This window comes from Curcuma longa, chromosome 2 (assembly GCF_044706935.1).
Source record: "Curcuma longa cultivar G26 ecotype Majalengka, Jawa Barat chromosome 2, ITB_CL_G26_1.1, whole genome shotgun sequence".
NCBI classification, from domain to species: Eukaryota; Viridiplantae; Streptophyta; class Magnoliopsida; order Zingiberales; family Zingiberaceae; genus Curcuma; species Curcuma longa.
Window position 1 is genome coordinate 9,806,350 of NC_133862.1, and position 17,434 is coordinate 9,823,783.

Here is a 17,434-nt window from a genome sequence, read left to right on the forward strand (position 1 = left end):
CCGAAGTCCCTAAATGACACCAAAATTCTGAATCAGATCAAAATATTTTGGTTTGAACATTTCAAACGGAAACCAACTTATATACAGTTTGAAACTGTCAGTTTAAATAAAAGAAATAAACAGGGTTTTAAGCTGGAAATTATAACATGAAAAATCAAATCAAAATGCAATTCAACTATTGAATATGTATGAATATCAATGAGACCCCTCCACACTACTATATCTTGGATTGACAATGAACAAGTGTATTGTCATTTAGGTGTGTATATATAATCTAATCCATGGCTTAATAGGTTGCACATGTTTCACATGGAAAGTGAACCAAAATTAATAACTTCACCTAGTTTATAAACAGAAATCAAACAATCAATCACCCAAAATTTATCACTCACCTTCATTTCTCAAAACCCTCTTGCCTTGCCTCCAACTTGATGGCTGAAACTGTGAGAAGTGAAAGCATATGGATTTATCATTTATAGGCAAGGGATGTGGCTGTTCCATGTGCTTTCTATTCAAAAGGTACTGTGATGCCTGATATATTTTTAAGTGCAGATGGAGTTTAGTTTAAGAGCAAGTTGGTGGTGACAGGATGTGGCTCAACCTCCTCCATTTGATGATCTAATGAAAATAAAGTGGCGAGGTCTCAGCTCGAGGTGTCTTCGGTCTCTGCTACAGATGAATCCAGACTCTTTTGCGAACTGTGTGCTTTGCATGGGGAGCAGAAAAATATTTAGGAAATGATCATGTGTTCGAAGGCTTGATTGCATAGTGAATGATGTGTGTCATCCATGACCACTGTTGAGGATCCAAAGGTTTTGTAATCCATGTCGACTGTCGAGGACTCAAAGATAGAGAGAAGGAGTGAAGGAAAGCTAGAAGACACGTCTCTGTAATAACTAGTTTTGTTATGTATTATTAGCTGATTGTCTAATGGAAGATATGAGGAGAGATGACTGGAGATGTGTTCCATCTCTGTTCAGATAACAATTCTACTTTTCTTTTCTACGCATATGAACAGGCAACGAAATTGAGAAATATTAATATAAAATTAAATAAAGTTGTAGCTCAAGTTTCGACTGGGTCTGAATCTAAAAGTTCGAGGGACTGTTTCGAAAGATTTCAACTGGATCTAAATGGGCTTTCTGTTTACAGACTCAAGCCCAAAGCCAAAGCCCAAAGCCCAAAGCCCAAATCTTACGGACCAATTAAACCGAACCCAAGCTACCAACTCACTCCATTGGCCTTCGAGGTCCCGAACCCCGACTCCGGCGCCGCCGCCGCGCGCGATGCTGTGTTTCCCATGGAGGCGCACCGTGCGGCAGTCCTCCTACGGCTACCTCCCTCTACTCCCCCGCCGACGCCGTTCCTTTCCCTGCCCATCCCTCCTTTCAGACGACAGCGACCCCTCCTCCTCCTACCCTGACGACCACCGGGACCGCCACCCCCGCCCCCGCCCCGCGGACGCAGAGTCATCCAAAGGGTCAGCTATCCCCCTCTCCATCTCTCGGATTCCCCCAAAAGGTACTCCTTTTCTCGACAATGGTTCTCTGTAAGCGAATTGAGGGAGAGGATGCGCACCTGCCTCTTGCTCCGGGGTTGGGATTTGGGCTCCTCCAGCATCGAGCTTGACGAGCGCAATGTTGTCGACATTCTCAACGACTTGTTCGATGCGAGCTCCGACGCGGCGTTGGCTTTCTACTTCTTCCGGTTCTCGGAGAGGTGTAATGGCCGTAAGCATAACATCCTCGCAGTTAGTACTATGGTGCACATTGCCGTCTTAGGCAATATGAATCACATCGCTGTGACTCTTCTCATGAGGATCGTTAGCGATTCGGATGATCACTGCAGTGATGAGATGCAAAAGTTGCTTTTTGATGCGTTGAGAGAAACTAGCAGGAGTAGGAAAGTTCTTGAAATCGTATATAGCATGCTTGTTAAGTGTTATGCAGATAAAAAGATGACAAAGGTGATGGTTAAGTCAGTGGAGGATATGAGGAAACTCGATCTGTTTCCGCCCATGTGGGTGTATAATTCTTTCATTAAGGTTCTACTTGAGTGCAAAGACTTCAACTTGGCATGGGAAGTGTTCATGAATATACCAAGTAGATTCATTGACACAAGAGAGTCCATTCTAAGCTTATTTATATCTGAACTAGCTGTTCATAGTCACTTCGAACGCGCCTGTAAATTGCTATTCGAGATGCAGAGATACGGTGGTCGAGCTGATGTTGTTGTGTATACTATAGTGATTCATTCTTTGTGCAAGCGGGGCTTCCTCAAAGAGGCAACCATGCTTTTGCATAAAATGCTGCAGTTAGGGATACCTCATGACAATGTTTTGGTTTCTTTGCTAATTGATGGTTACTGCAAAGCTGGACGGTTTGCAGAAGCTGACCATCTCTTGAACTACTTAAATGGAGCTCCTGATGTTTTCCTGTATAATAGCTTTATAATGGAGTATTGCAGGAATGGTAATATGGCAGAAGCTCTCAAGCTGTTGGACCAGATGTTTCAGGAGGGGTTGGCTCCTGACTGCTCCAATTATACGACTATCATTGATGGTTTCTGTAAAGGGTGTGATGTGGAGCTGGCATTGATGATATTTGCTCTTATGCTGAAAAGAGGGATTAGGCCGACTATTTTGACATATACAACATTGCTAGAAGGCTATTGTCGCAGACATGATCTTCCCGGTGCAGAGAGCATACTTAGTCTGATGAAACTGGAGGGCATTCAACTGGACGTTGTCGCTTATAACACATTGATCGATGGTTACAGCAACGTGGGTCATATGCAGAAGGCATACGAGTTGAAGGATAGGATGGAAAAAGATGGTGTGACTGCAGATGTCACCACTTACAACATTATCTTGCATAGACTTGTCGAGAGAGGGGCCATCCTGCAATCAAGAGAAATTTTTAATGAGCTTGTTAGTAGAGGGTTTACTCCTAATAGAGTCACCTATACCAATTTAATCGACGGTTGTTCTAGAGAAGGTAATTTGGAAGAAGCATTTCACATATGGAGTTGCATGAGCAATGATGGGATAAAACCTGATGTTGTTACCTGGAGTGCTCTCCTTAATTGTTTTTGCAAAAGAAGACTCATGTTCGATGCGAGTGTTCGATTTCACAAGATGTTGGATGCTGGTCTGGAGCCTGACTTGATACTTTACAGCATGCTCATTTGGGGATTCTGTAAAGAGGGAAATATTAGTGAAGCTCGTAGTTTATTGGCCATGATGAAAGCAAATGGTATTTTTCCTGATTATGAAACAATACAGGCTCTTGTTTTCTGCCTTGAGAAGATTGGAACGAAAAGTGCAGCTGAAAGTGTTGCCATGGAGATTGTGAAATCCATCTTTAGACCATAGAAAGAAAATTAAAGATGCATGGTGTGTGCTAAAACTTGAAATTGAGTTCACCAGATGCCTGAGATGAGGTATGCTATAGGAGAAGTCAGATGCTAATGATGTGGTATCTTGATTCATTTTTGTTTTGAAGTTCATTGTGATCACTAATAGACAACCTCTTTGTGCAGCTGAAAAAATTCAGGAAGGCTGGAAAATGACCAAATGCAGACTCGTCTTCTGATGCAGCAGTATTGGCTGTTACTTTGTAAATCTCCTTATATAGATGAGGTAATTATGTTGTTGTTGTTCTTTTTTTTCCCCTTATGGTTAGTTGAGAGAAGAACACTCTTCTAGCATATAAACATAATAGACCACTGCACTTGTCTATGTAGAGCTAATGATCCCAAACTGACTAGTGAAGTCTTCTAACATAGAATAACAGATCATACTTTTCCATGTGGAGCATTCTAGCTTCAAAATAACAGGGTGTACTTTGCTAGTTATTAGTGTAACTAAAGTTTTCATACCATTTCTTCTTATTTGGTGCGAATTATTAGATAATACTATTGCTGATTTACAACATTCTGTTTTCTTCTTTTCAGTTATTTAGTTCCCTCTATGTAACTCTGGGCAAATTGGATGGCTGAGTGAGTTGCACAGACCAAGGCAAAATGAACAGGTTGAGCTGAGCTAGCAGGATGGACCAAACAAACTAATCCAGCCGATGAACAAGACCGGAGGCCACATGAGCTGGCTAGCCAAGCAAGCAGAGAGAAGTAAATGGGCAATGCAAGCTGAGGGTTCAGCTGCAATAAACGACTCCAACAATTCGTCAGATAAGTCGTGGGCAACATCTTCCAACGCCCTCAAGGGGAAAATTACAAGGGGAAATCCTCGATCGATTGAAAAATTCAATTTGCCACATTCAACAACACAAAGAAAATTGGTAAACATTAGGGTTTAGAACAAGAGTTGCATCAGTGCTTTATATCATGCTTTATGAATCATGACCTTGTAAAAGGAAATAAAGAGGATGATACAGCCATAACCTTGTACATACAAAATTATATAACCGAGAGAGACCAATTTATACACGAACTCGGAGAGAATAGAAGGATTTAGGAACAACCAAAACATCTTCTAAAAGGGCAAAGCAAAGGACCGAATACGCTCGGCGGTTCAGCTGCAGCCTGGGGCGACTTCTTTTTGGGAAGATGTTTTAAGAATGCTCTCACTGCTCCTGAAACACCATCCTCTGTTTCCATCGCCTTAGCAAGTTCTACAGCATTTTCCTTCACCTGCATTTTTTTTTTCTTCTTATCAGTAGATGCAAGTTTTTTTGTTCCTCACCTAGAGAACACTAGCGCAAAGGATTACACAAATTCTCTACTGCCTATAAGACCATAGGAGATTAAAAAAAAACAATTCCAGCATGAAGTTCAACGTAAAAAAAAAAACCTTAAAGTTCAAGCTTACGCGCACCTTTGGGTCCATCATGAACTTTATAGAATCCACCAACTTTTGCAGCGAAAATTGATCAACGGGGATGGGTGGTGGTCCAAGCCCTCTAGCATGCACTCGATCGCCCCAGAAAGGTTGATCGCCAAAGAATGGTACAATAGTAGTCGGGCACTACAAAACCAACATTAATATTAGGCAAAATGTTTTTGCAGTCTGCTATTACACACAGAAGAAGAGGAGAGGTGTAGAGGAAGTACAGCAGCCTTAAGCCCAGCAGCTGTTGTTCCAGCTCCACCATGGTGCACCTGAGCACACAAAACACAGCAACTTGTTAAAAATGTGTAAAAGACTACTGATCAAGTAGTTATATATTTTCGGCTTCCTGGGGCACATTAATGGATCCAATGCACAAGCCAAAAGTAGAGACCACATGAAAATGTCATATCAAAAGGCTTACCACTGCCTTGCACTGCAGGAACAACCAATCATGAGGAACATTATCCAGTAGATAAACGTAGTCCTTTGGTTCTGCCACTAAAAAAAATTTAAAAAAACATTTCTTTTTTAAAAAAATGTTTAAGAAGAAACAAATAAATCAGTCATGCAAAGTAAGCTTACAGTTCCCAAGTCCACCCCATCCCTTGTTAATGATGCCTCTTTGTCCAGTTATTTCCAATGCTTTCACAATTATCTCAGTCATTTTTTGAGGTTCTTGAACAGGCTATACATGCAGAAAACATTCAAATAAAAGAATCCATGAAATTTTCCAAAAAAAAAAAAAACTACGTCCATATTCATGAAACTTCATATAAGACTTTGAATGAAAATAGTTAGGAAGAGTTTGCATACCAGGAGAGAATTCATAAAGAAACTAATAACTGTCCTAAATGTCAAACATGAACTCCTAGATTTTTACAACATTATGGAAGTCTTGCTTATCTAGGTCTTCTAGTTTTATGCTTTTAACAAACATATCTGATCAAAAAGTCATTTAGATCAATAAAATGCGCATTAACTGATGTTAACTTTGATTAAATAGACAACTATGAGCTAAAGTGGATATTCTAGGAGAGAAAATCGGGGTACATGGAGTGTCACTAAACCCCATGACACATTGGGTGTACATATATTTTCTGAGTGACAGAATACCAACCATATGGTGAGATAAAATGTAAAATAAAATCAATGGAGATGTTTACAATGGGCATGTTAGAAAAGCAAAACTTCATCAGAGAGCAAGTGTAGTGATTTAAGAGAGACTAAAGCGTCCAATAATAACACAATGAACATACAAGACTACCAAACCCGATATAGATAGGCTTTTCACCAGCTTCAAGCCATTCCACAAGTTCTTTAGGAGGTTCGTACGTGGATGCAAGGTCAAGGAAGCAGAACCCAACCACGTCAATTTTGGGGCCCCAATCTGAAAATGATAACCACAATCATGAATCATCACCCTGAATCCAGCCACATCAAATACATTGCTTATGATGACCGGGTGAATTTACTATAATAAAATTGACATTTTTGCTAACTTATTCATTTTGATTACTAAAAGTAATATGTGATAGACTTTTGATTTCATCATTCAACTGCTAGTTGAGATACAATGAATGACACTAAGACCCCAACTTCATAAAGCTGAGCTATTAATTTTGCTTAAGAGATTTTTATCCACTATACAAGTGTTTAGAGCATTCAAGCCAAAAGATTGAACTGATGTTAAAGACAAAGAGAGACCTTTTGGTTTTGGAACAAGATGGGGGCTCCAGATATACCCATGAGGTATGTCAGAAGTAGAAGCTTGTGAACCACTCAAGTAAGTCACAGGTCGCAGTTTCAATTTTTTTTTCCTGAATTCATTTATCATATCCCGTATTCCAAGCCAAATCATTGAATCGACAATTTGATATGATAGCTGCACAAAACAAAATTCATAAATCATGAATAAGTATAATTTTAGGACCTGGATATTCAAAAAGGGAATAAGGCTTGGAGGATATCAACAATCATTGAACTATTAAAGTAGGACAAGAGTAATAATGGCTCAAATATTTAATGAGTATCATGAATACAAGTTATCAGCACTAATTAGGGAAAAACAATAAAAACTCCAAAATGATGCATGGAATATAAACTTCAACATACAGACTAAAAGAGAACACTGGTAGATTGCTAAGGGATCATACAATATGATAATAAAAAATGCAATTATGTAACTCTATGCCAATATCAGATGTCAAACTGCAACACAGAAGAATGCAGGCTTCATGTGGTACGGTCAATATATCCAATCATGGGTTCGGAGTCATTAAAAAATAATTTAATTCTTAAGAATTTAATAAAAATAAACTGTCATAAGAAAAGGTTACGCCCACATAAAGATACAAAATACACAAGGCTTGAGTTTTTAACACTTAAAAATAAACAAATCATGCAGTGCTTATGCAAAAAAAACTACATCAGCTGATGTGCAGAAATTGCCAAACAATATGCTTTAGGAAGAATAATTATCATTGGATTCAATGTAATCATCATATCCCTCTTTAGGAAGCAAAAGTGAATCTGGGGACTTTTCATGGAGATAACTCATTAGTTCTTGGGAAAATTTTACCTTCTTATTGTATTGATTCTTTAAATTTATATTAAAGAAAAGATAATCCAAATTTGTCATTTTCTGGTTTAATTTATTACTAGATGGGACTAAATTGGATTAAACTAATAAGTCAGTTTGATATTGGGGGGTCAATTGAAGATTAAAGCACTATATAGTTGCATTTGCATATGCAAGCAATGCAATTAAGCATGCACATGCTCGTATGTCTTTATAGACAACTTTCTAGAACAATGGCATGCAATTGGTTTAACTTAAATATGCAATCAATATATGTTTCATTGGAATATACAAGCATGTGCAATGCGGTAGAACATGCATATGTTTATATGGCTATGTAGACTGCTTTTTAGAACAATGACATGTTATTGATTTAGGTCAAATATGCCAACATATAGAAAAACATTAACAGACCAGATTAAAGCGCCAGTTGATTTCTCTTACCCTATATCCGGCAGGTTGCTTGACACGGGAAAGAGGATGTGGAAATTCACTAGTTGGCCTGAAATCAGGAAACAGAAAAGCATTAAACAGCTCTCATCTAAAGAGGTTGTGCATATATAAATGTATCAGTGACCGCCATTAGAGAATTGCTATTTCTAAAGTATCAGCATACTGAAACAGTATCAGAGAGAGAAGGAAGATAATATCTCACGTCCATGGCATTGTGAAAAATATGTGAATTGGTATGTTCAATGCCTCAGCCACATGTGTATGTCCTGATCCATCATCCATTGAGATTGATAGTTAGCGGAAATTTCAACTTGAAAAACTAACAAATCACTAACTTATGAAAAAATAAATTACAAAAACCAATATAGATGAGGGGAGATGGTACATTAGAAAATAACAGGACTAATGCAAGTAACCAACCAATTGAGAACAAATTATAGCAACTAACTGAGACCAGAAAAGACAAAAATCAATGGGCATTAATCATGTGAAGTTCAGTAACAAGATAGATGTTTTTTTTTGTAGCTCGAAATGGTTAAGAATAAAGATATGTGATTAGAGTAAGATGATGGTTGTTAGTGTCTGCTGTGAATGGTTCAACACTGATGTTTTCAACCTTCCAACATCTTTGACATTGCTTTATCAAATTGCAAATGTCTCAACCAAGCAATTTAGAAGAAGATGATGAAGATGATTTTGCCCGTCCAATCAAGAAGGACAAGATTTTGACATTGCTTTATCAAAGTGCAAATTAGTCTCAAGCGATTTACAAGAAGATGATGATGGTTTGTTCCCATCAGTACTGATCAGGGAAGAACAAGATGTTGGAAGAAGATGAAGGTGGCGATGATGATGTTGAGAATACCACTCTCTGGCATGTTCTGGTTGGCCTTCAACTATCCACTAAAATGCTGATGTTTCAATGAGGATTCACTGAAAAAAAACTTGAGGACAATCAGTTATATGAATTAAGTTAGATGTTGCAATCTACAATCTAATTCCATGGCTAATTAATTGCATGCTGAAATTACTGTCCCTTGGGAATACCCATTTCTCATTTGGATTGCCCACATGACTCATTATCCTTGTTTCATTTTTGTCTTAGGTAGGAAAAACATTTACTTCACAGAAATGAACATGAAATGTATTTATCATAATCTCGTGGAACATTTGCCATATATATTCAATTATGGCAGCCTGAACTAGAAACATGGTTCTGTGCTACCCAACAGTGAGTTTGAGATACGACAGCAGGGGCTTATTCTGTCATCGGCTATAATATCACAAGGCAACTGTCAACAGATCAGTATTAGACTGCATGCACAAAGAACATAAATACTTTTTATTCAGTACCAAAAATTAATAAGTAAACTTGGTGCAAGATATCAATGGCCAATAGAAGAAAAACAGAAAAGTTACTTTCAGCTGATTGCATTGAGATTCAGATGAAATCTAACCATAAGCAGGTGGATTTGCAATTATAGCATCTGCTTTGAAAGGAATACCAGTGTCAACATCAGGATCCTTGCATGCTGAGAGCAAAGAAAAGATAATTTCCCGAATCTGTTTACGTTGGATAGGTATCTCCGAAGGTGCAGAAGGTAGGAAACCTTTATTCTTCACCATATCTGGAAAGTTGGCAATCCATAAACAAAGAAAAGAAGAGAAACTATTGGAATACATGCACAATCAACATCGATAACAGCAAAGGTTCATGTTCATACATTCAGCAAGAATCTTAGGGTCTCCACCTAGAGGATAAAATTCCAGGCCAGCAGTCAATACAAACTCCTTGAAATTTGCATGAGTTGCCAGTCTCACACGATGTCCATAATCCTGAAATGAGTTTATTCCATTGATGTGATGCTGATGTAAACAAGAGATCAGATACTAAAATATTATATGTTATAACTTCTCCTTGGACAATTAAATAATGAGCTAATGAACCTGACACTGAATCTAACAAACAAAAAAGAAAGGAATTCTTTTCACAAAGAGAGAAAATTAGTTTCTGATAAATTTATTCCAATATAATCTAACTGGAATGAAAAAAATGTTGATTTCCTGCATTTTTCCAAATTACAATTGAAACAAGGACCACACATTTTTCGGACTTCAGAAATGGCCTGATCCTGTAAAGAAATCACCTCCACCCAACAATTCTATAAATGAAGGGGTGAAAAACTTAGTCCTTGCATATTCCCTATTTGAAGTATCGACACTGATTGCTGTCCCATGGGGTATAATCTATATGTGGATACTGCAAAAGCTATTCAAATGAGGATTGTGGTAATGCATGAAGTAGTAAAAATAACTTTCTATTACCAGCATGCATTAGAACCTTTCGAGATCAAAGGTTTACCAAAATACATAGGCAAACTATTACATTGAATAAACTATCTCACCCCCAGACACTTCTTTGTCAATGTGTTAGCAACCAATCTGACATTGCTGAAGAAAAGGAAAGAATATGAGAAGAAGAAGAAACAATAACATAGCACTGCAGTGAGCTCAAAGGAGAGAAAGGTAGATATTTGTACTCAACCTATTGACCTAACAGAAAGAGCTTCCGGATCAATGAATCCCACTTCTTCGAACATAAGTATGTCCATTTTTTATTTTAATTTTTTTGAAAACAAAAATTAGCTTTAGATGCCACCATGTGACAATATTTTGGTTATTTACTGTAATAGCTTTCTTTGTTGGAACTACTGATTAAATAACTTTGGCAGCAACACTCAAGAAGAACTCATATTCTATATAAATTTAGTTTTAGATTTGTAATATGGACATCCTCCTTTCCTTTTGGCCAACGGCACCATAATTCTTTTGAATGGCAGTTCACTACCTAGTTGGTAAAGATGTTTCCAAGTACTGACTTGATAAATATGTGATCTACTCCATACTATCCTCTTTTGACTTACTTATTTAGCCTCCCTTGGTTTTCTTTTTGGGTCCAACACTTCTCTAATTGCTATCACAAATGGAAACAAGAGCTTTGAATAGATAAAACCTAATAAAAGCTAAAATGATCTGGTACACACGTGGCTTTGTGCTAAAAACACAGTATGTGCCCTTAGCATATAAACACGTTTGATGTACTGCATGCATCAGAAACAATGCTCGACACCATAGTGTTAAATGACGTTCTGTTAATTGTGGACGCAAAAACAGCATTGCTGTGAAAGAAATCTTAAAAGGATTCCTAACACCATCATGTTACTTTTCATCATGCTCTGAAATGGCAAGTTCCCATTGAAGTTCACAAAATTGCCAAGGAAGAAACTGTCATGAAAATATATAGAAAGGCAGTTAAGTGACAGGTAATAAAACGCTGTCAGAAAAAGTGTCTTAGGAACCTTGGCAAAGAAGCATAGAAAAATATTGAAATGGTCAACGGTTTGATTCATTTCGCATAGTCTGAGATCCTAGTGGAAACTCCAGTGAACTTTGAGGTGATTATGTGGGGGGAGGGGAACAGGAGTATTGGAGTTAATTGTTCACGTGAAACTCACAAGTGTTAAAAACAAATAAACCGAAGATATTACTATTGAGTGCTTCTAAAAGTTCAAACTCAATCATATAGTGGATTGGGTTGAATTGAGCCCCCTTGCTGACCAAAATGAACCCTGAGACTAAATATTGAGATAGCTAACCTGCAAGCATTTTCCAATAGCGACAAATGGTTGTACATCACCTCGTGTACCAACAATAAGGATGACTATCTGCATAGGAGGTCGGTATTGGGGATCTATCAAATCAAATGGCTCATCATCAGGCGCTTCACCATTTCTATTCTCTGACCCCAATTCCGAGTGTGCAGTTTCAAGATTGCTAGGAACATCAACAACAACAGTTCCATCATCTTTGACTGTAGCTATTCGATTTAGCACCCTGATCTGTGTCAAGCAAGATAATAGATGAAAATAAATTTATAAAAAATAAATTGCCTTGGAAAGGCAACATGAAGCAACCTTTAAGAAAAGGAAAAATGCGAGAAGAAAAACACAAGTATACCTAGACAAAAAAAAACAGTTAAGAATTTAAGAAAAAATTGACAAATTCCAAATGATGATGATGATGATACATATGTGGCCCCCCCCCCCCCCCCCCCTTTTTATGACATCTCAAGTAATTCCAAATGCTAAACGATGTAGGAGCTAAACATAGTTTGAAAAAGATGAAGATGGACAATCTACAATCAAACATCAATAACATAGTTAATATCTGATATTTGCTTTAAGGTTTTACATCCCTAGAAAATTGTGTTCTGATTGATCATGCTGAAAAATACGAAGATAGCAAACAATGAGTCCAGACTCCTGGATACTAAGTCAAGAGAAATGCAATCAAGACAGCACTAAATGGTGTTGTAGGCTTGCAGCATTACAAAACAACAGAGTCACAGTCTCACACCAATCAAATGCTATGATGAAGATACATTCACAAGAAGAGTGAAAGAAAAACCAAACCTTTTCTTTATCAGGAACCTTATCACTGAATAATTTAGCTGTTGGGTCTTCATGGGGATTCTGTCTACGTTTCTCAGTTCTTGACCTTTCTAGGTTCTCTTTTTCTAAAGGAGCTTCTGATTTTTCAACACATTCTGTTCTTCCACCAGGCATAGTATTTGCCCTAGGAAGTCCTCTATCGACTGAAACAACAAATAGAAAATATTGGTGCATATCATTGTAATACATAAATATTTGATTTAAAACATAATCAGATATTTGCACTTCCCATTTGTGGATGTCTATAATTATAATAGTAATTCTGCATCTGTTATCTGACCACAACCAGCATCATAAGGTGTTGACACCAGGAAAAATAATTTAACTCCAAAAGAAATATTACTGTCTCAAGAAAATCAGATTTTCGTATGCAAGTCCATTCATTATCCAACTCATAACTAGCTAAATGCAAAAAGTGTTTAATTCTCTCGCTCTCTCCTCTATATTTCCATCTTCATTTCCTCTGTGCATACAAATGTCTTCCTAAACTTCTAGAAGCCCAGTTACCATATAAGATAGCAGGAAATGAATAGTGGTAACATTTCACTATCTCAGTCCCTCATAGGTCACTGACACCAATAATCTTCATATAGCATGTATGATTTATTATTGGCACTTAAATTTTCTGTTATTTGATCATATAACAGCACTCATTTAGTGGGTCCACAGGTCAGTTAGTACAAAATTTTATAACAAGTACAGTGTGTATCTAAGTCAACTAGTCGGCATCCAAATAAACAAGATGGCAACAACCAAAAACCAAAGATGTTTAGGAGCGTTAATACACCCATTAAGTATAGTAGCCATGAAGATTTTTTCATGTTTCAATCAGCGTGCCTTCTGGAGAAACTGCTTGACTGTATTGATAAGAAAGGAAACAACAGCGCAGCATCAACACTAACAATAAATCACTATAGCCTGCTTGGTAAGAAGGGAATAACAACCTGGTAAAGAGACATGACAACAAAAGGGTTCATTTAATAACTAGTCCGCTATCGCCTGCTTGATAAGTTAGTCACTTTGAACATAGGAAAGAGACATGATGACAAAAGGGGTTATTGATTCATTGATTAACTATTTCGCTAACATCTGCTTGATAACTCCTACTCCCAATGGTTTTCCATATCAACAATATTTGATAGATCAATGAACTAGCACTAGACCTTGAGGAAATAGTTGGTGCAACATCGAGCACCAATATCACAACATAAAACCAGCGGAATAAGCATTTTTAAAAAGTTTGAACCGACAGGATTCACGAGAGCCCGACGCTAAGAAGAATTACATGCATCCTTATGGGACCAAATCCACTCAGTTACTTGCCCGATGATTAATGCAATAATCACACAGCAAACAACGAAATCCACTCGGTTACTAGCCCCATCATCAATGCCAAACTAAAGTGTCCTTTCTCACACGAAAACCCATCAGTAGAATCGCCACACACGACCAATCCACTAGATCTCCAAATCACTGCTCACAAAAATACTTGCACAACCAAACGACGGCAAAAAAATTCCAGCCACCAATACGAAGCCGGCGGACCAGCATCCAAACCACAAAATAGGAAGCAAAAAAACCGCAACGATTACCCTCAGGGGAGGCCGCAAATCTATCGCTTTTCCCGCTCCCCTCGCTCTCCTCCACGCTGGTTCCGTTCTCCGCCATTTTTGGCCGAGAAGATAGACGGTGAGGAGGCGAGGAACGAATCTGATGCTTCGTCGTAGGAAGAGATGGATTAAAGGGCCTGCAACGATCGTTACCGTGCACGTTGCAAGAATCGTCTGCCCCCGGTTTACAGTCTGTTCGTGGAAGGACACGTAACGGTGCCAGCACCCACTCCACTGCCTAAAATGCGAAAAGGTAAAGCGACGCAACCGGCTGCCAACACGCTGCCCACTGCGAACCTGCAGATATGGGAATGGTCCATATAGTCCAAAGTTCAAACTCAATTGAATCGAACCGAATCAATCAAATAAAATAGACGTTTGTATATTTGTTTTTTTATATTAAATCGAACAAATGACTAAAATAATAGGTTTGTTTTGAAATTGAATTAATTGGCAGTTACAGTTTGGATTTTTATATGTTTAATTGTATTAATTCAAAAAATAAATACTCTTATATTACAAGCACTTTTAAATGGTATAAAGTTAGTCAATAATTATTATTATTATGTTATTATGTATGTTATATATTAAATATATAACATAATATACAAATATAATCTAAGAACTATTTACATGCTTAATATAAAATTATAAATAATGTTATGCATTAATGGTAGTGTGTGTGGTAAGATAAAATTGTAATTCATAAGCTCTACCTACCTTTCTAATGTTGCAAATGCAATTATGTGTAGGACTAACTTTTCTCTTCTAAATCGTTAATATCCATTTTTAAAAAAAAACATTGCACAAATATTTTGTCAACAATAAAAACTAACTCAAAATCTCAAGATTAATTGAGTTTTGAGTTGTCGATTACTAATTTCCGTCTAATATAAACGATGATTTTATATGTGCGTCCATATAAAATATATGGAGTGATACAATATTACTGGAAGACATAACAACTCTACTTTGTATAAATAATTTTTTTTTCCAAATATTACAAACTCTAAACTAAATGCATGCTCACAATAAATGAACAGCTCTAAATACTCCTTAGCTTAAAACATAATCTAATTACCTCTCTAAATACTCCTTAAAACATAATCTAATTACGTTTCTTGTGTAATATAAGTCTAATGACCTTTTTATTTACCATAATATATTTTTTAATGATAAATTTGTAGAGTTATACAAAAATATAAAGGTATTTTTATTTTTTTTTTTTTAAAAAAGAGAATTCTTATTTGAATACTTTGATACAGGGCATTAATTAAAAAAATACATATTGGTCATTGCCCGGCAAGCATCAAACATGTTGGGTGAGAATAATTTTCAGGCCATCAAATGAAATGAATGGTTGAACTTGATCCACCAGTGGAAGTCGACGGTCAGGATTAGTTATTTTTCTTAAATATGTGTTTATTTATTTAATTAGTTTTTAAAATTGCTTATCGAATACACTGCGGTGGCACCGCTTGTATTTATTGGCTTCTAGTTACTTCCTGCGCTCGCAGTTCTTCTCCGATTCCGGTCGCTTCGCCAATTCCTCCGCCACGGGGCATGGCGTCCTCCTCCGCCTCTCTACCTGCGCTGGGTAAGATAGTTCTTGTCCTCAATTTCACTAGTTTTTCCTCCCTCACCGTTGATTGATCTCTGAACCCCTTTTCAACGTTTCTTGACAGAGGCCGTGCAGGTGCTGGTCTCGTCCTTGGCCGACGAATCGCCGGTCGTGAGAGAATCATCTCTAGCCTCTCTCAAAGAGATCGCCCCTTTGTAATGATTCGACCTTCCTCGATTGTTTTGCTGCTAGATCCCTTTTCGGTGGTCTGTTTTTCGAATCTGATAGGTTTTGCTGTCCAGGAATTCTATTTTAGTGATCGATTGCTGTGTCTCAATCTCAAAAGGAGGGCGCCGGGTAAGTGACTCTCGCTTTTAGCTAATCTGTAACATTTTTTTTTGTCACGTGCGTTCAATTGGTTAGCATTTTGTTTGATGGGTAGCGCTTTGGTAATATGGCGGGAGTATTTCACGTAATGGCATGTGCTGTTCGGGTAATGGATCCGAAGGATGTTGATTCCACATATATGCTTAAACTTGCAAAGATAGCTTCCTCAGAGATCATCACCTCTAAGGTACGGATGTCCATAAGCTAATGGGTACTTTTTGTTTAATTGTCCTTCTAACACAGCAATCTTGAGTGTCGTAAATTACTGTTAGCCTCTATCTGGAGCTCATCAACCGTACATATATCATATAAACATGTAATCTGATGAAGTGAGTATTTTTTTTCCCGTGCAATCACAATAATCCTCAAAATTTAGTGCAACCAACACTACATTCACTATTGAATTTGGAGGTAATTAGTAACCTTACGAATTAGAACAAAAATGCAAAGGAGGAAAGTGTAAAGGTGTGTGCATTAGTTCAATCATGTCTATAAGTAAAAGTGCATTAACAACAATATCAACATGAATATAATACCAACTACAACAGGTGTGGTGACACGGAACTACTAAGGTAACCTCAACTAATAACAAGTTATGCGGCAACATTAATCACGATTAAATGTGAAAAGGCTGGTACAGTTTGACAAAAATACAAGTGGTAAATCCCAATTATAAGTCAATAGATATAAATAACATACAAATCAACATCCTTACTTACACTCAACATTAAATCTTTGTGCATTTTCCACTTATAGATCTAATATAAAAGAACAATGAAAGAAGAATACCAAAGATCACAATGAACCACTAATTAGAAGAGAACAACTAGAGCCTATAAACTTGGAAAAAAAACTCAACATAACTGATGTCTGAACAATGAAAAATTTCATCCCTACCATAAATCAAACACTACTTGGCATACCCCGAAAATTTATTCAATCCATGCTGAGCCTGATACACTTCCCTTGAGTTAACACCTCATCTACTCCTCATCCTTCCTCAAAATTCGGTGTCATTATCCCTCATATGACTTTTCTATCTGACACAATTCTGACTCATATAATGCACTATTGAATCTTCTCCATTAAAATTCTATATTATACACATAAAAGTATAATAAACACACATCATGACTCAATGTGACAAATTGGAAATTTTCACAACACTTGAGAGTCAACCAATTCAAACCAAATCAACGACACAACTCTAGATCAGGAAAAGAAACCTTAGACCCTATCTTCAACCACAAAATTTCCATTGATTAGGTCGACTCATCAAAATATTTTGTTCGTCATACAATGCAGGTCTTGACATTTATAATTAATTACATGAAAAGAGAAAAATCTTACCTTAAATATTTAGATTTGAAATTGACCTCTTTTGATTGCTCAACTCAACATTGTTGCCTACTCTCCACGTTGCTAGCACCTTGATCTGAGCCTAAACTAGTTCAGACAAAATGACAGATTATAATTTGATTTTAG

The 17,434-nt window shown here is 37.2% G+C and overlaps 3 protein-coding genes across 5 annotated transcripts in view; 2 read left to right on the forward strand and 1 right to left on the reverse strand.

The window, feature by feature from the left end:
* Positions 1 to 1,286: 1,286 nt before the first annotated feature.
* Positions 1,287 to 3,585, forward strand: LOC141820848 (uncharacterized). Its single transcript, XM_074708208.1, is given in 3 exon segments — positions 1,287 to 1,458; positions 1,461 to 3,441; positions 3,541 to 3,585. Coding segments are annotated over 2 exon segments (2,085 nt in total). The 3' UTR covers positions 3,374 to 3,441; positions 3,541 to 3,585.
* A 739-nt stretch (positions 3,586 to 4,324) lies between these two features.
* Positions 4,325 to 14,116, reverse strand: LOC141820856 (sterol 3-beta-glucosyltransferase UGT80A2-like). Its single transcript, XM_074708218.1, has 14 exons — positions 13,984 to 14,116; positions 12,353 to 12,534; positions 11,537 to 11,779; positions 9,605 to 9,716; positions 9,338 to 9,508; positions 8,083 to 8,146; positions 7,872 to 7,929; positions 6,554 to 6,731; positions 6,106 to 6,236; positions 5,432 to 5,534; positions 5,271 to 5,347; positions 5,071 to 5,118; positions 4,835 to 4,984; positions 4,325 to 4,650 (listed from the first exon to the last, which is right to left on the reverse strand). The coding sequence occupies exons 1-14, from the start codon at positions 14,057 to 14,059 to the stop codon at positions 4,471 to 4,473; spliced, it is 1,773 nt and encodes a 590-aa protein (XP_074564319.1). The 5' UTR covers positions 14,060 to 14,116; the 3' UTR covers positions 4,325 to 4,470.
* Positions 14,117 to 15,521: 1,405 nt separating this feature from the next.
* LOC141820474 (protein SHOOT GRAVITROPISM 6-like) overlaps positions 15,522 to 17,434 on the forward strand; it is a 38,651-nt gene continuing 36,738 nt past the window's right edge. For all 3 annotated transcript variants that reach the window (XM_074707803.1, XM_074707811.1, XM_074707813.1), the window contains exons 1-4: positions 15,522 to 15,598; positions 15,687 to 15,777; positions 15,865 to 15,919; positions 16,005 to 16,136. In XM_074707803.1, coding sequence (XP_074563904.1) covers positions 15,565 to 15,598; positions 15,687 to 15,777; positions 15,865 to 15,919; positions 16,005 to 16,136 — 312 coding nt within the window. In that variant the 5' untranslated portion in view covers positions 15,522 to 15,564. The remainder of the gene's footprint in view (positions 15,599 to 15,686; positions 15,778 to 15,864; positions 15,920 to 16,004; positions 16,137 to 17,434) is intronic.